Source organism: Limanda limanda, chromosome 21 (genome assembly GCF_963576545.1).
Source record: "Limanda limanda chromosome 21, fLimLim1.1, whole genome shotgun sequence".
In the NCBI taxonomy this organism is placed as follows: domain Eukaryota; kingdom Metazoa; phylum Chordata; class Actinopteri; order Pleuronectiformes; family Pleuronectidae; genus Limanda; species Limanda limanda.
This window is the reverse complement of record NC_083656.1, coordinates 14489494-14514923: the sequence shown is the minus strand read 5'-3', so window position 1 is coordinate 14514923 and position 25430 is coordinate 14489494. Positions and strand designations below refer to the sequence as shown.

The following is a 25430-nucleotide window of genomic DNA, read 5'->3' as shown; positions in this document are numbered from 1 at the left end:
ATCCCTGTCAGACTGTTTCCCAACTGTCCTGCTGTCAACATCCATTACGTCTCACCTGGAGCACTGCTGCCTTTTGTGTGTTAAACGGAAAACCTAGAATTCTATTTTTCAACGTGCCAATGCTAAACATGTATTTACATTCTATTGTCGGCTTTTTTCCCCTTTTTTTTGTTTTATAATTATGTTTTGTATAATAAGGATCCACAGGATTATAAATTAAAAAGTGTTTGTGTTTATTGTTTCTTTTTGTGTGTGTGTGCTGCAGGTGGCCGAGATGCATGGAGAGCTCATAGAGTTTAATGAGCGCCTGTACCGTTCCTTAATGGCCAAAGACCACCTCATTGTCCAGATGAGACAGGAACTAATTGACCTGAGAGGACCGGTGAGTGACTGGAAACACACACACACACTCTCATACATTGATGTCCGGTTTCATTTGGTTTCTATGCAGGTTATCCCGTTTTGTTCTCCCCCTCTCCATCACTCTGCCCTTTTCCCCTGACTAGTGATTTAGTTTGATTTTCATCTTCCACTTTGCCCTGTTTGTATTTGCACTGGTGCTCTGCCTATTTTTCTCTACACCCAATGGCTGCCAATAACGGTTAACTGCCTTTTTCTCGGAGCTGTCTTCCGTGACATTGCTGCGTTTTTCATTTTCTCTTCGGTACTTCCACGGATCAGCTCCCTGTCAGACCAGTGGACACAACATTCTCCTTGCAAACTTTTCTCTCACTAATGCTAACAAACCTTTTCTCCTGTTAAAGGGTATTTCAGGAGAAAACAATTTTTTGTTCGACAATAACAACAGACACAAACAGAACAGCCAACATCTGGTCATGCTCTGGAGAGCCTTAATTCCAGCCCTAAAACACAGTCCTAACACTCAAAAAACCGTCTCAGCTCTCATGGGGACCTTAATTTTTGTCCCTGTGGTGATGCAAGTCCCCGGTGGGTTAGTGTGTTCTCAGATTATCCCCGTCAGGATATAAAAACAGCCCCACCCTCCCCCCACTCACTGACACACACACACACACAGACACACACACTGTCCAAAGTGCGAGTAACAATGTCAGCGATGGAGCACCAGGCTGAAGATAGGACCTCTTATCCCTCAGCTTCAGCTCTGCTCTTCTGGACAAAACTCTGTGTCAAAGTGTGTGTGTTGGTTTGTGTGTGTGTGTGTGTGTGTGTGTGTGTGTGTGTGTGTGTGTGTCTGACTCCTGATTGCTGCATGATTCCAGCCTCCAACAGCTGCCGCAGAAAACCGAACATACGTCACTTTCTATCTGCCGTCTCTCTCTCTGCATCACTTTCTATGACTTTCTCCATGTGTGTCTGTTTGTGTACAACTCTTGTGCACAAGGGTTTGATTAAAGCCTGCAGGCTGGAGACCCAATGCAGCGGGGGGTCCTACCGGTGAGAGTGTTTTATTCCAGGTTTGGATAGTCTCTCTGACTGGCCAGCTCTGGTTAAGAGAGATGAGGGAAGACGGACGCACATTCTCTATCTCAAACATTCACACAAACACACACAAATCCCGGTGTCTCACATCTGGGCCTGATCACATGGTGCCTCTAGGGAAGCAATTGCAAAAAGTGAAACAAATCACAGGCTTGGTAAATTCTCTCTCTCACACACACACACACCACGTACAGGGGGTGTCAGATAAGGATAAACAGTGCTAAACAACATCAGTGGATTCACACCAACAACAACTGGGATCAAACACAACACAATTCAACATAGCTTCCGAAAAATTTGTTATGTCATGTCAGATGTACACTATAAAAAGTGGATATTGGAACAATAGTTTCTCATTCAGTTGAACTGTCGGCAATAGGATCAGTTTGGTTCGATTAGAATTTCTACTTGCTGGTCTTTGGCGAAATTATTTTGACCTTTTATCGAGAAGAATTAATCTAAACTCACCATTTCAACAAGTAATCCATTACTCTCAGCTAATTAGTGAAATGGTTTGTTCCAGCTATTACTCTAAACTAGCTATTGTAACTGCTCGTTCAATCATTTCAACTTCTACTGACTCCAACAGACAGACAGGGCAGAGGGCAGTGTGCTGTTTGCACCTTACTGGTTGATGTGACTTCGAATCTGCTAAAGTTTTGCATCACACAACTTTGTAATCTGTGGATGTAGTTTCTCCATGTTCCCCCTGCTGACTGCTAACATACCTCCTGTGTGTGTGTGTGTGTGTGTGTGTGTGTGTGTGTGTGTGTGTGTGTGTGTGTGTGTGTGAGAGTGAGTGTGTGTTCGTTCGTACAGTTTGCGTCATGAATGCCAATCTTTCGTTTCTTTCTTGACCTCTTCACTCTCATTTTTCCAGGTTCCAGGTGATTTAAGCCAGACGTCAGACGACCCCAGTTTGTCAGATTTTGAAACGTAAGGATATTTCTCTCTACCCCCCCTACTGCCTTCCTCTCAAGCCTTCTCCAACCTTCTGAATCTACCTGTTAATTGGCCTGTGGTGATGTTGGTTACAGTTTTCTCTCTTGACTTGCCACAGCAGGTATGTCTGCAGGACTCAGAAGAGTTGCATATCCATGTAAAATATTTTTGTTCTGGTACTCTTTCTTAAATTTACTGCTGAACACAGCTCATCCGACACAGTTTGATTTCGGTTCATGACCAAATTGGATTTTGAGGTGTTTCACCGGAGTGAGCTGTAAATTGCTGTGGCTGTCCGAGCCCATTGCCGACACGCTGTTGATGTTGCCTCTGCCAGTGGTAATGATTATGATAATGGTAATGATGGTGATGGTAATGACTCCGGCAGTGAGGATGGTTTGTTGTTTGTGTCACTCAGGGCTCATCGCGCTCTCATCAACGTGTGGATTCCCTCTGTGTTCCTGCAGGGCCGAGCCGCCAACGCCTACCACGTCTATCAGGTACGCTCGGCCGCATCAGCATCTCTGAGCATCCTCCTCTGTTTACCAGACTAAATTAGCAAGCGCAGTCATTGAGTCAGGACATATCGATCTATTTACATGGGACCGTGCTTGACTCTGTGGTCATTTTTAAATCAAACACACAACCCTATATAAACAGATTAAAGGGAATGAGTTCATTAAACTGAGGAATGAGGCGAAATGAGCACGCTCTGAAAAACATTACACATTGGAACAAGTTTGCATTAATGCCTCATTATTATTAGAGTTCATTAGTATTGTTGCAGTTCATGCCGCTCAACTGTTTAAGGATCCTTGAGTAAAACAGATCTGTCACTGTGAGATCTGTCACATTGGTCCAGACATAAATATGACAAAACAACTATTTATATATGCCATGAAATTTGGAACAGAGATTCATGACCCCAAACGTCTCGAACCATCATGGATTCAAAGGTTAAAACATTTTCAATTTGTGTTTCTGGTAAGTACCAACCCACCATGCCGTTTTTTGAGTTTGGCGTTTTGGCCAAAGCTATCTTGTTTTTGTTTTTGTAAACCAGCTTTTACCATACTTCAAGGACACTGCATGTCTGCCTACACTTGCAACCTATGCCAATTGGATGGTACTAGCTGTCAATCACATGGTATCTTCGCCACAGTGTTTTCTTTTCTCAAAAATTGAAGAAAACTTTATTTTCTTGTACTTTCAAAAATATTATCAGTTGCGAGCAACAAGGTAAAAACAAAGCATTCAATGAAATTGTGAATTCCCAAATTGCTTACATTTTTTTCCTCTTTTTTTGTTTCTTCTTAATATAATGCTGTGGATAATTCAAGGTCAAATTAAAATGAGGTATTTCACAGATTCCCATGAAATCATCTTTGAAGTCGATAATGAAGTAATCCAAAGTATTTGAAATATGTAATTCAATTACAATTGTAACAATATACAAGAAATGGTTTGTATTCTTGATTTTAAAAGAACCCCTCCAGGCACTGCATGAATCAGTCAGAGTGACTCGTCCCCTGTAATTTGGCAGCTTAGACTTACAGGTGAGTGCATCCTAATGGGGCTGTCATAAAAGGGGGAATTCATTACACACAGATTTTTCAATGTGTTTCCAATCCGCCCCCGATTGTGTCTCCTGTGTATTAGCATTACATTTCAGTCACCGAGCTAAATAAATAAAATATTTGAGTCATTTGACAGCATGTTACTGCATTGAGGTGTTTCCAGAATCAAAGACTCTTCCTCCTCACCTGAACAAAGGCGGTGGTTAGAAATCTTTCCTCTGGTGCAGGAAAGGACAGAACCTTCTTTCATCCAGATGGTTAGAATAATTTATGAGGATGGTGGAAAGAAGTTGACTTATGCAGTCCTCTTCAACAGCCTTCAAATTAGGGTGGGCTGTCTCCTCATATATTTATGATCTCTTGTTATTTGTAAATTGTGTGGCAGCAGTAAACAGTACCTGGAGGGACACTGGTGTGGTTTTGGGGCCGTGCTCCTTTGGTGCTGGTTTTCCACACACACTGGTTTTGGCCTGGGTGTGTGTTGCCTCTTCATATTCACGGACCATATGTTTTTAATGGTGGTGGAACAGGTTGCTTGTGGTTCCACCTTCTGTTATCATCACACAGCCCCAAAGCTTGCATTACATTATGTTTAACCTTTTAATTTTCAGAGCCCAACGAAGCGTTTGAAAAAATAAAAGGCTTTATTTTTCAGAATTAGGCCATTAATTTATCATGGTGAAGAAGTTATTGCACTATCACACCCCTGATGACTGTGACACTTGTGTACCGCTCACCCCTGATGACTGTGACACTTGTGTACCGCTCACCCCTTCTTCAAATATCTCTGAAGTGTTTACTTTTAAGTAAATCTGATGTATTTTAGTTTTAATGTATTTGTAATGAGTCGATCCTTTGACCTGAAGGTCTGAATTCCTCTTCACCAAAACATATAAGAAATCTTCATCTTCCGGAAGCTGCTAGACCTTTTTTACTTCAGGAAATACCACACCTAAATAAAATAAATATTATCATAATATGTATGCAAAACAACCCCTGTAGCAGATATCTGCTGAGCTGTAGGCAATAACCAGCATCCACCTGCAGTGTCAGATGATTGGATCGACTCCAGCGGCGGACCTGAACATTTTCCATGTGTTCCACGGTTTCTCCCTCTCAATAACAGCCTCAGTGAGACTGCAGTCCAGCCCTGGAGCCGGTATAAAGAGCAGCCCATCTGGTGTATTGGATTCTTCCTTTCCCAGAGCTACATCCGTCTAATGGCTCCCTATGGAAACAGCTTTTGTTCTGAGACAGGCGAATGGATGGCGAAGGTTACTCGAGTCATTGTTGTTAAGGTGAGGTCGTTGGGGTGATTGAATACGGAGCCAGCAGCCTTAAAGACCGCAGAGTATCGCAAAGAGAGGGCAGGGGTCTCTTTAAAATACCCCCTGAGCGGGTGCATAGACTTTTCTTCTCCTCAGACTCTTCGCTCTGGAGCTCGTGCGCACATATACTTGCAAAAAAATAAGAGAATGATGAGAGCAATGAGGCGTAGCCGGAGCGAGAGAGGGTTCTGGAAGGCTCGGAGGCTGAATGGGATCATAGAGGCTGAAGTTAGGTCACAGCAGCAATGTGGTTGAAAATAAGCACCACAACAGGACTAAGCTGCTGCTACACTCAACCAGGGTGGAGGAACGGCTGATCCAACCACCGCCTCTCTCACTCTGTGTGTGTTCTCCTCTTCTGCATCATCCCTCCTGCTCTCTGCACTTCTTTTTTTGGCATTCCTACTTTGCCTCTTTCTCTCTCTCTCTCTGCACGGTATTATGGCAAAGGCGAGACTGCGTGTACTCCATTATCTCTTTTTGGAATTTCTTCTGAGCCACTTTTCACTCCAAACTCTCGGAAAATGACTTCCATCCAAAGGCCTGTGGATGGATGACGAGCGACAGACAGCGATGGAGAGCGGGACGCTGATGGATTTGCTCCATTATCAGTCGGGTTTTGCTCTTTGTGGGACGCCGTGCCCCTGGGCCCTCATCCCTCCACACCTCCCCGTGCTTCCTTCCCCCCCCTCTGAACTCATAATGAGAGAATTATACCGGCCGTGGCGAATCAGTGTCTCCCTCCCACACAATGCCAACAATAGAGGCTATTATGAGAGGAGGGGAAGGAAGCATCATTTGCACGCCGCCGACGAACACAGGGAGTAATTTGGTGTGAGCATCAGTGTCTGTGTTTTCATTACCTGTGCACTTTAGGCTGGCATTGTGGTTTATAAAGAACATCGTTCAGGAGATGATGAGGAGCTCTTTTCTTTTCCCCCCAAAATGAGGCGCTGGCTCGTTTTGCGTTGTCACAATATGAGTTGTGGAGTTCGCAGGATGTGTGCAATAAGGCAGGGAGCTGAGAACTAAAGCGGGCCGTTGTAATATCATTGAAATATAGTGATAATGACTCACATTTTCATATCGCTTCAAGGCATTCATGCTGTCGGACTTGGCTGTACACACGAGAAGTGCAAAAAGACGACAGAGCAAGAGAGAGATGTTGAATCTGTAACTCCTCCTTCACCTCCCCACAGCTGACCAATGAGAGTGGCCAATGAGAATGACAGACAGTGGGGTTAAGCTACGGAAATGGTCTGACAGTCCCGTTGTAACTGTGTGACGGTCCTACCAAAACAATCTGACAATAATTTCGAATTGACTTTAAAGCAGGGTTGACAATTTTGGTTTGCAATTCAATTTAGAGACTTACAAATATTATGTATTTACGGTACCTTTAAAATAAACCCCCAAACACTTATTTCCATATTCTGATCCAGCACCTTGAATGTCCTTTTCAGATACTTTGACAACGGCAGTGCTACGCTCTGAAACCAATTTCAATGGCCAGGCCTGTTGTGTTCTTTGATCTGCTGGTTTCCCATTTGCCATTTGGATTTGCCCTTCAGGGCCACCGTACTTCAGACACTCTCTCATACACAATTCTAACCTGCCAGTGATATGAGGACAGCATGAGGTGGAAAAGTTTTATTCTTCACAACTTTTATTTAAAACAACACCCAGTCCAATACAGAGTTACAGAGAAGTTTCAGCCGATAGAGCCAAATGTTATTTTGGAGTTTTGTCCCAATAAACTCACAGTGTTCACCGCCCCTTTTATGGATTTACCTGCTTATCATCATTCATCTCTCTCTCTCCTCCTCCCACTGCACACTGCTCTCCGTTATTACATCTCTTCTATTTTTATCATTTACTCCCCTTTTCACTTTTTCACCTCCTTTGTCTACTTTGCACTCACTCCCCCACCTTTTCCAGTCTTCATCAGTTTATAGAAAGGTGTTGCTGCTCCTGGTGATAAGTTCGAGGAACGAAACAGGGGTTCCCCTCCCACCCCCACAGCACTTTGACAACTACAGTGAATCACACATTACACCCATACCATGAGAAAAAGATGCTGCACTGCAACAAAAAACTGTATTCTTGTGCATCTATCCATCCATGTACGCACATCCAAACACAAACACCCTCTACCGCAAACCTAATTCAGTGTGAATGAGGTGTATGAACATTTGTGGTATATGCAAATAGGATAATGTCAATGTTGAGAACTAGCACCTCTGATCCAGAACTCCCGGGATGTTTTGCATATACATTCAAACTGCATGTGCATGTATTTCAAATGAGGAATTCTCTTTGATCAGCAAAAAGCTGAACCTATAATTTCCACACAAAGTCAGGGGCTGGCTGAAAACTTCCCAGTGTTTTAATTATGCTAAAGAGACTGGATAATGTCAAGAGTAACTTTATTTCACTCCCGTTCTTTTCCCGTTTCTTCTCTCCATACTTTTGTTCTATTTCTATAGAAGCGCATGAGACTTTCACTTATTTTTTACCTTTACAAAGCCTTGCATAGTAAGTATACCTTAACTGTAGTTGTTTGTGTGCTCTGAGAGAAAGAGAGGTAGAGGTTCCCAATTAATAGCAGTTACATAAAGCGTCTTTGGCTTCCCGGTGCCTCCCGAAGCCTTTAATATGCACCATATGAAACCCCATAAATCAGCCACTCAATGAATAATTGAGACGTCCTCTCTGACACTCTTTCAGAAGTGAGCACCGCTGCCTGCGATGGGCTGCCGTCCACAAGAGAAATGCAGTGTGGGAAATGTGTTATAGCACCTTTAATTTCTACGTCTTCACCCGGGTAGGGCTGGGTTCACATCGGAGGACTTGTGCCTGCCGGGGCGATAAGCTTCATTTCCCGAACTGCTCAGTTGTTCAGACGGCATGGTGAAGGGCTGCTTTAGCCATGCAGATCAGATGATAAATCCATAATATGCATTAATGCGAACTCTGAGTGTGTGCAGCTACGCGCGTGTGCTGGTGTTGCGTTCAAAGACAGATGGATGTTCTGCTTTTTAAATGAGGCCAACGCTCCAGATCTCGTGCACATTTTTTCTCAACTGCTCTGTGTGTGTTGTCGCACACGTACAGCAATCTGTGCGTGTGCACGGGCGTTCACGCCAGCGATTATGGTTGCGATAATGGCTGGTTGGTGACAGAGGGAGTGAACTATTATGTTGATGATGGTACTGATGAATGTTTTACAGTGATGATGATGATAATTACAGTCGTTGTCTTGGTCTTACATCCATCAGTCATAGATTAAACACCCTTGGGAAGGCACAGAGTTTGCTTTTACTGCCGCACGCTGCAGCACGGACACCACATCAACTGCAGCATCAGCGTAATCTACATTATATTTCCATTTCAGGCCCTTCAGTCATCGCTCTTATCCGGAGCTATTGAGTGCCGTTGAACAATGTCTCGTTCAGTGGCACTTAAATAAGATTCATATCTGGTGATGGACATGTATATCGGCAGAATCAGGGCTTTAATGTATGACCTTTTAGCGAGAGGAGGACGTCACCATTAGAAATAAATATAATACAGTTGCAATAAACACTTTAACTCATATAGAGCCATTGCTCATCTGATGAGAACATTGCGGCTTGTACAAGTGCCCGTATGCAACTGGACCTGGTTTTGATACTGGTTTTACCTGGCTTTTAAAGGGAAATGGCACCCTGAGTGTTTTATTGCATGTTAAACACACACATATGATTGATTAAAAGACCAAGTACAACCATTTTGTACCGTGTCTGGCACAGCAACCTTCATTCCACCATTAAACTCAGATAAGTAGATGCACCCCTTCTAAATGGACTTGCAGTATACTTTTAGGAACATGCAGTTAAATAATAAAAATGGAGCCCCATGTCCAACAAAGGTATTGGAGCTATTTTATTGGAGTCAATGACATTGTACTTGTGTTGATTTGATAGTGTACACTCACCTAAAAGCCACATTGCATATGAAGGAATCCATCATCAGGCAGACGAGAATAGGAGAATTCTCCAAATGTAAAAATGTGTAAAATTCCATCACCAACCATAAAACGTGTTTATCCTTTAAGAGAAGATGAGCCGAACTCGGTTTGTTCAATCAATAATTTATTTAGGAAGCAATGAACAGGTTATTAATCAGCAAAACAATGGGCTTCCAACACACTAGTAGTATCCGAGCGCCACAAACATCCGGTGTCTGTACATTTTATAACAGTAGATCTTCGTTCATCCTCCTCCGAAGTGCGCACGTGTAGGCCATCCTCCTGGCATTTGAATACGGAAGTGACAAGGAGCCAGTCCCAGGGCCTTGACACAGCTGAGTCCATGATGGCCAAACAGTGGTTGTTGGAGAAAAGATATTATGTTCCTGTTATATCGTTCTGGTTGTACAGACATTCGGAGCAACTAAACTCAAACAAGGCAACAACAATGTGACGCACATACTCTGTCCGACCTCCAGAACTTATCAGACAGCTGCTCAAAATGTATGTGATGTTGAATGAATCCAAGGGAATAAGCCTTTTATATCAGAAGTTAGAATTTAGAACAATTAAAAGATTGATTATTAACACTTCGCAGCAACAGTTTATTAAAATAAAATCTAGCTAAAACTACTCCTATCTTTATTTGGTTAAAATTCTGTCAGCAACAGACTATAGTTAAAATATTGACTATATTTTGGACAGCCCTCCCGTGCTGTCCAGACTCATAAAGGGTGTCCAGCAGTCAGAGCTGAGATGAAGTTCTGCTGTGGTACTTCATCACCAAGCTGCCCACCAATACAAACTTTGAACGTGTGTTGTTAGCGGTTGGAAATGGGATGTGAGAGGTGGTATAGATAATTTGGTCTGCCCTTTCTCCCTCTGGGCATGGAGATGGCTGGTGATGGCGTTGTCCCTTCATGGAAGTGTGATGATCTCTACTTTGGCCTCCAGCCATGTGATTAGATCTGTGGCCGGCCTGGAACATAATTTGTCAGGGTGCCTCACCTCCCTGCTCTGCTCGGTTCCCTGTGCTCCTTCGTCCTTGTTCCTCACAAAATATATTTACCCCTTTTGTTTGTGTCCCTAATAGTCTGCCTCTCCCTCTCATGCTTCATTGTTTTCCCCATCTCCTCTCCTCTTTTTTTATTCCTCCTGCACCACATTCAGCTCTTCATCCTCCACTCCACCCTCACCCTTCAATCGTTTACTCCCTGGCTTTCTTATTACACTCGGAGCTGATTGTCAGGATTTGTCAGTGACTCATTCATTCACATGGAAGAGGTAAGAGGGGAGCAGTGTCCTACCGTGACTGAGTCTTCAGTGCAGTTGTTTGATGAGAGGCGCACAAAGAGGAGGAGCGAGCGGGGGGGGAGATGACAGGGGATGGAGGTGGGCAAAGTGGAGCAGTTGTGATAATAGACGGAGATAAGAACCGCAGCTCGACCTGTCTTCCTCCTGCTGGGGCGGCACAGCAGTTTCTCATGAGGTGGCCCCCTACTTAGAGTTCTCATATCTGGTTACCACCCGTCATTCTTTTAAGATCTTCTGCTTAATGCTCAAATGATAAAAAGCTTAGTGTCTTGTAAATCGGTGGCAGTTCTGTGTAAAAGAAGAAGACTTTCTCTTTTGAAGTCTTTGCACGCCAAGTTAAGTTTTCATCCAACACATTTAAAGTTCAATCAATCCATTTTTTTATTTGTACAGCCTTACATTCACCAATCCCAATTTGCCTTATAGGACTTAACACGGTGTGACATCCACCCTCAACTAAAGTGAGGTAAAACAACTCTTTTATAAAGGGGATAAAAATGTAGAAACGTCAGAGAGAGTTACATGTGAGGGATCCCTCACGCTGGACGGACAGAAGTGCAATAGTAATAGAATGTAACAGAAAACATCAATAAAATAACAATATTTACAACGTTCATGAGAAAAGACTATATAGCATAACTCTGTTGTATTTATACAAAAGAAAATGTCTGACAAAGATGAAGGGACCAGAAATGATGATAGTAATTAGAGCAGTATTATCAGTATTGGTGGTATGTGTGAGTAGGGATATTGTATACAAGCAGTGTAGTTGTAATCACAATACACGATCATCGGGATCAAGGTCCATGATGTGGCTGCAGCCATGATCCTGGATCTGCAAAGATAAAGCACAAGGACTCCAGGGAAGAAGCATGTATTGATGAGACATTGTCCATCTTTGAACCAATGTTTTCTTCTTTTTCTTTTTTGAAAGCCTCAGTAGAATAATACAAATTCATTGTGTGCAAGGTTTCTATCCCTGACGGATTTAAAACACAAATACAAAACACACTGGCTAGGTGTGTGAAGATCTTTATTCTCAAGGCAAAGCCACATTTCCCGTTTGTGGGATTCGATCGTTGATCTGAATGCTTGATGAGCACTTATGAGCAGTTTTCATAAGGAGTTTCCATTATTATATCTCATGTCTCCCATGTGCATTTCAAATACCTGTCAGGTATGGATGCAGACTGCTAACCAGCGTTCAAGTCACCAATATGCATTGAGAGTATTGTGACATTTTCTTTAATGCAAACAGTAAAATAGAAAATGGAACATTCTAATAATGGGTTCCTTTCACATCCAGGAGCTGTTTTTGACTGGGATGGTAGTCACTCAGTAAAATGAAACCCTCCGTGCTCTCTCTTCTATTCTCTTTATCAGATTTTAATGAGGAGGATCCTTCTCGAAACACCAGCTGCTTCTTTACTCAGAATCATTTCAGTTTTTGTTTGCTGCAGGTGATGTATTTACCTTCATTTCCAGAATCAACAAAAAGTTTTTGGGCCCAAACTTTTGCATATAACAGTCTTAAGTAGATGGCTTAAGAAGGCATGAGGACATTTTCTTTTCTTTTTAATCCGCTTTTCAATAGTGAATAGTGTGATTTAACTTTCTTAGTTTATAGTTTTCAGACATTTACAGACATTTTTGTGTTTTCAGTTTTCAGATGCGAGTCTCTGGGACTTTTCTGAACATTTCCTCTTGTAGTCTCACATGGGCTCATTTTCAAGAGACTTTACTAAGGGGCTGGCAGGAGAGGGTTCCAGAAAATGTCAGGAGCAACCGACTTGGAGATTTGTGTTCTCATATCCAGCCCCTCCACGACAACGCCTTGACCTCAGGGCACGTCTGAAAGCAGCTTACGAGAAAAAGGTGGAAAAAGTGGAGAGGCAGATTTGAGAGACTGCCTTTTCTCCCTCCTGTGTTTGAATCAGTCACCCTTACCTTTATAAACCTGCAGCAGCCCCCCCCCCCCCCCCCCCCCCCCGAGCACAGACAGGGTGTGTAGGGCACAGAAAAGGCAAATGTCTTTTTTTATCTGCCAAAATAAATCTCGACCTTTATCGGTAGATGTGGAGTCGTTATACGTGCCCAACCGGAGGAGAAGGTGAAAGCTGCAGCACGCTTCGACCAACAGAATCAGTTGAACAGATAAAGAGGATCATATGCTTTTATTTTCTTTTGCATTAGCAGCAAAACAGTGGAGTTTGGATTGTTGCCACCCGTTGCTTCACAGCACCCCCACAGCGGTGCTAAAGTCGATGTTTTGCTTATTGAAGAGTTCTTAGTGGACTCAGGTGTTCGATTAGACTTTAATTTCTCCCATTTAGTCCTCCATCCACTCTGGTGATTGTAAAGGAAACAACTCGACAAAGGCATGTCTCGGTTTGTGGTGCAGCCACACAACTCCTCTTCCTCCTCCTCCTCCTCCTCTCCACTTTACCAACAAAATTCTTCCTCATCTGCATCTTCTGGCTTCTCCCCCACAGTGTCTATTTCTGTTGGGCATCAGTATCAACAGAGTTCTAAAATAAGCACCTTTACTGCAGTAAAGGTAGCAATCACCCTCTTTTCTGTCTTTCTCTGTAGCACCGTCTTTGTGTTGTATTCCTGTCTCCTATTCTTGATTCGGGCACAGTTTCACAGGGTTAAATACTAAACCATAAAATTCATTAATCATTAAATGAAGTCTATACATTTTGTATTGAGGGGACAACTTTTAGGCATCCCTTGTCAAATGATGGGTCTTGTCCCTGTCCCCTTTGGTTGTTTCTTTCATTTTTTAATATGGGCTATACGAATAAAATTTGATGATATATTGACTCTGGTGATTTAAATTTATCCAGTAATTTGGTTACCTAAAATCTGCAAAACCAACAACATGTCACCCTGACTTTAAGCTGATTATTGACTGTTACCAACTGAAGCCTACTACCAAGTACTAAGTGCAGTTACATCAACATGTCAGCAATCTCTGTGTGAGTCATAGACTTTAGATAAATAGAGAAAAGAAAACGAAATATCCCTGATACGAACGCTGCCACGTTGTATTGATTATGTCATTTGGAGCCAGAGTCTGCACAGTTGTGATGAGAGGATATGGAGTCACAAAATTGACGTCCTACCCACACATGCGCTTGACCAATCATGAGTTATGGGGAATTCAATCATTCCGCAACCACCAGCCTGCTGGGGTCTGCGATGGACCTCTGACGTTACCGATGTCCAATAGGGATGGACCTCCGCGTGCATTCCAAGGTCTGTTCATGCTGTAGGTAGAATGGAATGGAATGTGGGATGAGGTAGGAATGCGTGGAAGCCAGATAGAGGCTGTCCCCCATTTTAGTATGAATGGAACAGTGGTAATATATGTGTGTGTACATGCACGTACTTTGGCTTTGGTTTGTGTCCTAGCCACTCACCTGGAGGAGGACGACTTATACTGCAGCCAGTAGAGGAAGACCAAGACACTATGGTTTCACTTTATAGGGAGCAATCCTGTCATCCAGCTTTGCAGATCTGCCAATATGACTGTAGACTCCATCTTTTTGGTCTTTATCATTTTATCTATGTTGACTTTGGCATCGCTGCTTCAACAATGGTTTCAGCTCCATGACCAGGATCCACATATGCATTCAGGTCTCGTCTTCTCTCTGCTCCCCCTCTTTAAACCTTCAAATGGATTCTATTTTCGGCCTAATTGGGCAAATGTTTAGGCCAAGAATGATCTGTGAAGAGAGCAGGGTGGTGACGAGAAGCTCTGCTGCCTGCGCTTTGGATTGACTTGCTCTCATCCTCTTTTACTCACTCAGTCCCTCTCACTGAAAATATATCGACGCCCACCTTTAGAGACATCTGAACACCTTCTGTGTCTGGCAGGGGTTTCAAAGCCTCCCTTTTTTCCGTCTGTCTTTTCTTCTTTAATTAATTGTTTCATGGCTTTTAATCATCGCCTGGCAATGTAAACCCATGAATTGCTCTTTACAATATGCTGCTATGGTGTCTTTCCCGTTTCTGTCTGATCCGATCACCCAAGAGACGCCTCACACAGGTGCATTTATGGAAAACACAGAAACACAACCACAATGGAAGTGACTGACAATAGATGTTGAGAATAAAAAGAGCTGAAATTACTGCAGAGTTACTGCCTGTGGTCAAGCCAGCGCCACTTAGAATGTGATGCTGGGCTAATTAATGTGCTTGGAGCAACCAAAAATGAGGAACGCAAAAACTAATTTTAAGCGGTGCATGGCTTGACCGGGTTTTAACAAACAACTGTTATAAATGTCTGTCTGTTATTAACGTAACTGAATATATTGTTTGTCATTCCTGTTGGGATTGTGTTTCTGTTGCGAGGCCTTTTCAGTTGTGTTGGTGTGTTTGCATTCATGTTGTGGCGTTTGAATTCGTGCCATGGCTTTTGTGATTGTGTTGTGGCCTTTGCAACTATGTGGTGGCTTTTGTAGTTGTGTTGTGGTGTTTGCATCAGTGTTTTGGGGTTTGCATTCGTGCTGTAGCCTTTGCAGTCGTTTTGTGACTTTTGTAGTTGTGTTGTTGCGATTGCATTCATCTTTGATTCGCTTTTGTCTTGGCCACCGTAGATCAACACCTTCAGCAATTGTGGAATTTAAACCGAAGTCAACTAGATCGCAATCAACTAGAATAGGTCAGAAGCAGATGGAGTTTGATTCAATGGGCTTTTATCCTGATCCACAGTGATTTGATGATATCATACGTTTCTGCACACAGTTTTTACCACAGTTAGTCTTGCAGTCAGATGGAGGGGAACAACAGACCAGGGTCTTCACAGAGATATACAGCAGAGAGAGAGAGAGAGAGAGCGAGAGACACACAGAAAGACATCACTTTCATCTGATCATTATCAGCCGCACCTTCTGCAAGTATCAGATGTGGCTCACTAATACTCCTGGCTCCATCTGCTCGTTGGAATACCCTCCAGCTAAAGATCCAGTTTAATGTCAAACACACAAAAAAGCTCACATTATCAGTTCACAGGCTTCCCGTCTCAGATATTAGTTTCTGGAGTTATGTCACAGTATGAGAGGACTTTTCTCCTCGGGAAGCTGCTGTGCTGCTGGGTCTGTCGCACCCAGGATGAGGCCACAGAGATGGGTGTTAGCTTTCCTTTGAGTGTGCACTTTGCATGTGCTCCACAGTTTCCACAGTTTCCCACAGTTCACACACACACATTTAGAAACTTTGAATCACTCATCATCATGCGTGCGTGTGTGTCTGCAGACATCGGACTGGCTTGATGTGTCCGCTAATGGGGATCCTAATGAATAAATGAAAGCCCATGCTAACCCTTTTACATCGAAGCAGGCTGGGAAAACACAGAGCACAGCTTTTGTTACAGTGTCACCATCCAGGCGCAGCTAATGTCAGTTGGTAACTGTCATGTGGCATCAACTGTTGAAATGAATTATCACACAGAGGAAGGAAAGATAACACATATAGTCACATGCTCTAGTGAGGGGAACTGATTTTTTCTCCCTTTGTTGTCGCTCCATTCTTTATCAAATCTCTGTATTGGGCCTCAGCTTAAAGTGAGTGTCCTGTTCTTGCCCAGTGACATTTTGTCTCAAATGTCACCGCTGATCTATAAGAATCATTTGCACGCCCTGAAACAATCATCTAAAAAAAGCTTGGTGCTCATCTTTCAAGACACAGCGGACCACAAATAAGAGTTAAGTACATCAAAGTTCAAATTTTTTAACGTTCATATTTTGGACCAGTTCAAGAGGCGAGAGAGTATTTAAAAACTTGCCTCAAGGTATAGTTCAACATTTTGAAACACACTTATTTGCTTTGTTGCCGTGAGTTGGTCCTTAGAACCAGTGTCCCCTGCTTATATGGTAACTTCATGACAAAAGCAAGACTACACGAAGTCCCTGCTTATTTAGCCTTGTCTTTAATGGACAGATATGAGACTGTTAACTGCTATAAAGTGACTTAGCATACTTCCCAGATATTATTATTTTAGTTCCACTGCCAAATTGACAGTAGACACTGTGCCACTGGGACTTTTTAATCTATGAAGCCCTTACTATAGACAGTGAAGATGTAAATCTTATTTCATTGTGTAACCTGCATTGTCCATTGTCAAACATCGTCTTTAGTATAAATGAGAAATCGATTTCGATTACGGACTGTCATCACATATCTCAACAGTAAACCCGCCAGTGCCGACAGCTCCTCAGAGACTCCAGACAGAGAGCACTGTTTTTATTATAGACTCCTTTTTCCAACAATGATGTTTTCTATCACAGAATAAGAAATGCTTAGTGCAAATGCCCTGAGACAACTCGCTGCGCCCACATCAGATTCAACAGATGAAATTGCAAGGCAGCTACACTGTCAGACATGTAGTGTTGGGACTGGGGGGAAACTTCTACACTTTTTTCCTGGCCTTTCATTTCGCTACAATACATTTGATTTGCATCTGATTTGGTTGATTTACATTCGTGGGAAAAGCCGTATCAAAGAAGTAAATCACAACAGTCCACCTCTAAAAGACCTTTCTCAGCATCATAAATTACTTATACTTCAGTAATATGGCCTTATTTCAGTGATTTTACTTCTCCTTTCGTGCGCTCATTGGGCTCATATTTCCACCAAACGTATTATTACGATTTCTTAGATCTCGTCATAAGCCATTTAAATACTGACAATATGACTTTGTCCATCACAGTCGAGCTTTAAACAGAAAAATACAACCCACCGTTTTCCACCAGGTCCCTCTGCACCACGATTACAGACCCCAGCCCCGTTTGAAGGCTGCTTTTGTTGGAAATACTGAAACGTTGGTGCTCAAATATTTTTACAGACGCCGCTGAGATAATGAAAGACTATTTTGTGATTAGTCGGACAGAGGGAGCCGGTAGCTGTGTGCAGAGGCTAATGTGCTGCCATAAATAAGTGTGCCAATGAGACGGTGCAAAGTGGATTAAGCCCGCTGTGCTAATGCCGCCATACGTGGGGAGCCATTTGATGTCTGAGAAACTACAGACAATATGGGACTTATCCCTTCGTCGCACCGTTGCTAATGCAGCTCCTAATGTGTATTCTGACCCAGGAGATGACATGTGGATTGTGTAACATGCAGCACGTAAGGACATATTACCCGTCTGGTCTTTGAAGCAGGCTAAAGTGTGCTCATTGTGGATTATGTAAAAAAATATGATGATTTATTAATAAACTATTTTTGGCTCACGATACAGTTATGTCCGGGGAAATAGCCCATGTGACTGAAACGTTACTTTAGGGGTTGAGTCGGATTGTGTCAGAAATTAGAAGTGAAATTTGATCACAGTGCTGAAGGCAACAGAGAAACTTATATATCATGTTTAGCTTGATGTTCAGCCGAGTATTTTAGTGGAACCTATGGAATATTTAAAAGCACAGACCCTGCTTTCCCCCAGTTGAACAACAATGCACAAAATACATTACGATTTGATTTGCACTCAACTTAATACTACAGTTATTGCCCCGTGTGACCTTGACGGTGACATTGACATCCCTGTTTTCATTCCAATGAAGTGATTCTGGCAAACCTGCAGCTGCGGACGTGTGGAGCTCCTGATGTTTTTGTATTTTTGGAGGTGATTGAAATGTCAGACCACTTATTTTTAAGCATTCTCCTTCAAACGCCTCTGACGAGTCCAGATTGAAGTTGGGAAATATGAATTAAGATTTAAGGTGGAACAATTCATCCACCTTTTAGATGCAAATCCCATTCACTGACCTGGACAATGTTCTCGAATTTATCAAAATCCAAATGTCCAAGATGAAATATTTTCATTAGGGAACTCTGATTCTCTCACACACACGCACACACGACCAGATCATATCAAGTCACTGTTTCTCTTGACTTGCAAAAAAAGTTGGTAAGAGCTTCTATAGGTCAGACATGAAGTGCTGAGGTGACATGTCTCCAGTCCATTAACGGCCTTGTCTGCTCCCATCTCATCAACCGCAACTGTCATTTACCAGATTCCGGCCTTTTCTCGGGATTGGCTCCAGGCCACCCCCCTCACCCACCCAGAAACCGTTATGGGATGAGCGGTGTGGATCATGAATGGATGGAAGGGTGGCATTTTCCTTTCAGTTCTGCTGCTTTTAATACAAGTCATTTTAAAGTTGGAATTTTAAAAAGTCCGCAACTGCGTCCTCAGTTGCAGAAACCTGAATCCTGATTATTTTGAGGCAAATCCTGGAGTTACACGATTTTGTGTGTGACAATGAGACGAAGGAGCTCAAGTCCTTTAATTGCCTCGATGATTCGTGTGTCACAGCCACTGCTGCTGACTTTGCTGGCACATCTGCCAAATGAGCTGGGCTGAAATGAGAATAAGTTCCCATGTTGTGTCTGTACTTATTACCACATGCATTATCTATGGCTCATGTGTCTCCCACCCCGCGCCCCCACTGTGTCCATCATCCCTCTAAATTATGCCTGACTGATCTTTATTGGTTGTTCCACCAAAGTCAAGGCTTAGATTTCTCTGGTCTTAAATCCTGTTTTAAATTAGAGAGCAGGTTTCATTAAGACCTTATGTTAATGTGCCCACTGTATAAACATCTGTAGACTGAGTGAGTCAATGGATAGGGTGGACAAACAAACAGACAAAGAAAACAATCTTGCTATAGACAGAGCAGGGACCCCCAACTACATGTACTGAAGAAAAAAAAAAAAATTATTTAACAATATTACAATATGACATAGCTCACTAGTTCACAGTTATGAATACATGCTGGGTAGTTCCCACCTGCACATGATAAAATACAAAGTCATGGGTACATCATGCTGTTTAGAACATTTTTTAAACTAATTAATTTCGTGATATGTTTAATTCACATAATGACTATTTGTAGTCATACTGAAAAAAGGAATTGAAAAAATAAATATTTTCATTGTATTATCAGACAATAATTGCCCCCCCCCCCCCCCCCCCCCCCCCGATGCAGTATCTCTGAGGAGCCCATTGATGATCCTTCATTTAGAACATTTAACTCAACTATTGTGTGGATTCTGTAATTTCTTAATTTTCATTACCAGTGTTTAGACATGCTCGACAAAGATCATTGTCTCCTCGAAACCAAACATTCTGTCGTCAGCTTCTTAGACCTTGGCCTGTCAAATTTTCGAGGATGAGCACAAAACATAGAACAAAACAAGAGTCCCTGTAGTGTTGATAGTTTGTTTTCTGTACTTCCACGAAGGGCACTTAACTTAACTTCACTTAACTTCATCAAAGTGTAACTGAAGTCAAATATGACAAAAAATAATGGTTATAAGAATAATTACGTCCTTTTCTTTTGTTAAGTCCACCACATGGTCCTGACCGATATATCTCACCTAATGGATTTCGATTTAATTTTGTAAACACATTCATAAACATTGACGGTCCTCAGAGGATGAAGCCATCAAACAGGTCAATTGTTTTACTTGTTCAATGAATTATCTCAATGAGATTGCTATGAAATTTGGTGAATGCTCTTAGATTCGTCTTCGGCAGAACGAATGAGCGTGAAAAGGTCAGGAGTTCCTGATGTTGTTGTGAAGGTGTGGGGCAGAAGGGATTTCAGATGCTGCTGGACAACTGACATGAACCTCGGTTGGAGTTCTCTTCTTCCTTTAAAGTCTTCTTTCCTTCAGCAGCTGCTGCTGTGGTTTCTGGGGTGATGGACATCACTCCTGGCTTCACTGCTCCAGTCAGGCAGCTCAGCAGTGGGCCTGACTGCAGTGAACTTGACAGCACAAATCAGCATGCGTTCTCAGTCTGCTCCATGTGACCCTAAAGCAAGGATTCAGAAAGCAGAAGTCATGTTAAATCTGAATGAGAATGTGAGGTTTATTGTTGATGCTCAGGGTTTGCTGTCCAATTAAAATGAAAAAAATTTTTTTTTTTGCCAGTAGACCTTTCAAAGGCCGAATTCTGCAGTAGTAGGCGTCATGGAGACTTTCAGGGCTGTGGGGTTGGAAGCTGTAGAGCAGTATGGCACAGTTTTGACAGTGTTGTCTTTTGTTTACTTCTTTTTTGATTTGCCTGGTAGGGGGTAGCTCTACTCAGGTACATTTGGTCGATTTTTCAAATCAATTCCTGTTTTCATGTACCCGAATCACGTCTTTGTTTTGTGGTTGGGCATTTTAGAATTGAATTCTTCAAAGCTCTTCTGCTCTCTCTTTTGTCTCTGTGTGTTCCCCCGTTTCTTTTTTACTGTGAAAATGGATCCCAGCTCCTGCTTTTTTTTCTCACTCTCCCTTGTAATAGGCTCATCTCTTCTTCCCTCTTTGCTCCGACTATCTTTTGTGAGTCTGAATAAAGCAGCTAATGGTGCATAGAGATGGTGGCAGCACAGTCGTGTCTATCCGAAGACCCGCTCTCTGTAATGTCTAGCCGTATATAAGTGAAAATACACATTCAGAGTGGTGTCATTCTGTCACCCATCTCATTTATTAGGTATATATATGTAATGTCAAATAACTGCAATAAAAGACTGTGACGCAGTTTGCTATTGATGTGTTTTCCCTGTATTTTTTTATTTTATGGCCTTATTTCATATTTGATAGGGGGCAGAACAATGGTATTTTTTCTCTCAGTGATTTTACTTTTCTGATTTAATGACTCAATAGTTATGTCCATCTCATCTATCCTCAGGTGTACATCCGCATCCTGGACAACGAGTGGAATGTGTACAGACGTTACACAGAGTTCAGGGAGCTCCACAACCACCTGAGAGGCCAGTTTCCACAGGTGGACACCTTCAACTTCCCACCGAAGAAAGCCATAGGGAACAAGGTGAGCCGACAGTAGCCCGAACCAATCGGATTGTTCCTTTGTGTCTCTTCCTCAGCCATTTGTGTTGAGTAGTGGCAAATTAAGAATAGTCAATGTCCAACTCGTGATAATTATGATTGCTTATAGACCTGTTTGTTACCTTTGCTTGACCTGTCAAGATTTCTGATTGTGCATGGTCCATGTGCACTTTGCAGCATAACGGTGGCAGATTTCCATCCACAATTAAAAGCAAGTTTTTAAACATTGAGTTCTCGATGGAAGCGAGAAGTAGAAAAATAAAAAACTTCTCAATTTAATGTGGTGACCATCAATTTTGGCGATTGAAATGAAAACTGTTGCTAGCAGCTTGATCAAATGTAGCTAATGTTAGCTTCGAATGATGTTTCCGGGTGACTTGTTTGAATAGGAGAGTCTTAGTTAGTTTGTTAGTTACTTAATTACTTAGTTAATTAGTTAATTAGTTAGTTAGTGTTCAATATGCAGCATATGACTACATACTGTACATTATTGTATGAAAACAAATCAAATGAAATCATACTTAATGTATTAAGAGCTTTAGTGTGAAAATAGGATACAACAATACAGCAATACAATGAGCAATGAAATAAAAAAAACAGGTAGATTAAATACAATTAGATTAAGGGAATGCTTAGCCAAGAAGGTAGCTCCTAAAATAGCTTAAGATAAACTACAGAGTTAAGCTAAATCAGACAAAAGAAGGAATAAATATACAGCTTTGTTATTGTGTTGCATTGTAGAGCCAGTTAGTCTTCGTCTTATAGGTGTGATATAGAAAATGTAAACTCACACTGTTATTTCATTGTAACATAACACTGCTTAGCTGCTTCGCTTCCATGCGTGGATAGATAAAGGTATTCTTTGTTGTTCATATTTTCAAAAAGCATATCTCACAGAAAGGGATTTTAGAACTAGGTGGCTCTTGTTGAATAGGTAAAGTTTGGCTGCTGGAGCGGAACGACAGTCACTATCTGTCCAGGGCAGGGTTTCAGAGAATAGTGGATTCAACTCTTTTCCCCCATAAAATATACAAACCCTCATGACTTTCACCAGCTGTCGTAAAAATTAACATCAGGCTGTAACAAAATGATATCCGCCTGTAAATTCTGTTGAGCAAGTGAAGCGCTGATCAGATGGGGCCAACCACTGCAGGAAGTGTATTCCTCTTCATTCATCCTTTCTTTTTTTTGCTGCCACACACCCGACCTCACTATTCATCTACAGGGGACAATCGCTACGTATCTCTATGACTCACTTGGCCCTCGAGCTACTTGGAGATCTCTCTGTCTCTCCTCGGACCCTGCTCCTCTCCTCCTCTTTTTCATCCTGTCCTCCTGTCTCCCTCAAACCTTTGGGATATAATTTGGTGCTGACCCCGATTCTCTGGCTGTTGGGATTTGACGCTGGCTCAGCCAAAAGCCTGTCGCCTGACTCCCCCACCTTTTAAAGTCGGCCCTTTCACAGCTAGATACTGGATGCACTCAATGCTTAGTTTCAGGGGCTACAAATATGAGAAGAGGGCTTGTGTGTGTGGGTGTGTAAGTGTGCGTGCGTATGTGTGTGTTTGTGTGCGCGCACTACCATGTGGGATCATGGGTAAGAGCAAATGTCTATCAAATACCCAGGCAGTCGGTGTCATTGTGCCCTGGAAAGCTCTCTGAAAGCCCATTACACTGCAGGTTTGTGTGAACTATTGGTTTTCACCATCTCTGGGAAGTTCCCCCCCACCCCCGTCACTGGAGTAAAAGCAACTCTGACTTTGTTTCTCTCTGCTCACAAGCAGGAACATCACATGCTGCTGGAGAGACCAACCAAACCATTGCTTCATTCACTCCATTTAAAGGTTCAGTTTAAGGATTTAGGTGAAATCTATTGGCAGAAATGAAATATGAAATGAACCTAGTGATGTTTTCATAGTGTGTTTAATCAAAATTTTAAGAATTGTTGTTTTTTTTATCCTAAAATGTGCCTTTTATTTTCACATCTGGAGCGGGTCCTCTCTACGGAGGAGAGGCAGAGCACGCATGTTTTCTACAGTAGCCCAGACTGGACAAACTAAACACCTTTTTCGTTTTTATGACAGCTGAAGGCTACCACAGTTTCTCTTTCATGTTTGAAAGAGGAGGGTGAGGTGAGGGGTATTCAGCTGCAACATGCAACTTCACCACTAGATGTCCCTAAATTCTACACACTGAACCTTTAACGCCCTGTCCACACCAATGTAAACTTTTCTCTCTGTGTTTGGGTTTCTCGTCCACACACAAACAGCGTTTAAGTCACTAAGACAGATTGTGTGCAGATTTTGAAAAACTTGTTTGAATTTTTAATTCAGGGGAAATATCTGTTGGAACTATCTGGACATATTTTCAAGGATTTAATTCTAATGGATTAATCAACATAGCAAAATATTGAGAGGTGTACTGGGGTGTGGTCACTACACTGTAATTAATAAGACTTGAAAAGTGTGGCCCAGAGGAGTGAGACTGATTGTCAGAGCTGAATTTAAGTAACATTGACAGTTCAGTCATTTTTAATAACACGCGTGAATAGTTTTCCTCTCTGTTGTTTTATTTCAGTCGCATTCATTCATTATTAACGTCTCACGATGCATTATGAGTTTTTTATTTTATGTCGTCCCCTCTTTGTTGAGTTTTCATGCCAGTTTCTGTCTTTATCACCCAGAGCTCTATTTTCCTTTATGTTGATTTCTTTTTCCGTTTCTTTTCATTTGGAGTGAAGCCAATTTTTAACCCTCTTGAGGTGTCCTTTCCTAAACCCACATAGTTTGTCTTTAGTCGCTCTTTTAAAAGTTTCTATTACTTTACAAACACACTGAATGCACACTGATGGTGTTTGAGTCAAGTTTTACAGCTGAGAGCAGATTTCATGTTGATTCGTCTGTCTTCAGCTCAATCATCAAATTTTAAATTACCTAGAAAACCATCACAAATTGACACGGCATGTGCATATAAATATGAGAGATATCGGTTTTAATGCATGTTCACGTAGGAGTCTGGCTTTTGTTTGCATTGGTGAAAGTCAAAATGAGAAAAGGGGAATTATCTAAAATAGCAAATATGTAGCAGCGTGCAGGCAAATTGAGTTTTTCCTGGAACATCTTTTAATTTCCTGTTGTTCAGTAAGTGGTATTGTATGAATTACATCTGGTCTGCTACATATTACATATATGACGAGGAGTTGCAAAATTACATATTTGACGAGGAGTTGCAAAAGTCCTGCATTTATGAAACCTGTATTTTCTGTGAGCTTCATGACTATTGCTGATTCTCCCTTTACTAAAAATAAAAGACGTACGCTCAGATTGGAAGAAAATTCTCCAGAAGATGATGTTTTACTAAGATCAACATTTTGAGAATGTATTAAACATGACCCACTCATGCCACAGATTTGCATTTTCAACAGATTGTACACTCAGTTGAAGAGATGCTTTCAAGCCCCAAACTAGTGAATGTTGTGAAACCCCTCCTGTGGTATAAGTTAATTAAATTAAGTAATTAAGTTGCGTTTCCAAAATGAGCTGCTCCGTGTAGCAGATGTTTTGGAGAAATGTTCCAACAGAAAATAGAGCTGGAGGCCTCGGGGCCAGACTGGAGTGAAATGAGTGAGCAGGTGGATGACTTTATAGCTTAAACATCTGATGAGTGTGTGTGTGTGTGTGTGTCTGTGTGTGTGCATCTATGTTGTTAAAGCTTGAGCAGTGAGCCTCTGTAGTGTGTATTTTGTATCTTGTTGTTGTGTGTTTGTGTTTTGACTAGTAATCAGCAGGCATGCCGAGTTTCCCTGTTAATTCATTCCAGTCAGTGTTTGCTTCTGGCTCTCGAGGAGCACTGTGTAGTGTTGGCAGTGGTGAAGACCTTCTCCTTCAGGTGAAGTGGAGAGCAGCGCTTCTGTCATCAAGCACAACTGAAGTATCCAAACACAACTTACTCAAAGA

General features: G+C 42.1%; 1 protein-coding gene across 1 annotated transcript in view; it reads left to right on the top strand.

Moving 5' to 3' along the window:
• Positions 1-25430, top strand: part of snx29 (sorting nexin 29) — a 136172-nt gene that overhangs the window by 88341 nt on the left and 22401 nt on the right. The window contains exons 16-19 of the mRNA XM_061094615.1: positions 266-382; positions 2342-2397; positions 2822-2903; positions 21317-21457. Coding sequence (XP_060950598.1) covers positions 266-382; positions 2342-2397; positions 2822-2903; positions 21317-21457 — 396 coding nt within the window. The remainder of the gene's footprint in view (positions 1-265; positions 383-2341; positions 2398-2821; positions 2904-21316; positions 21458-25430) is intronic.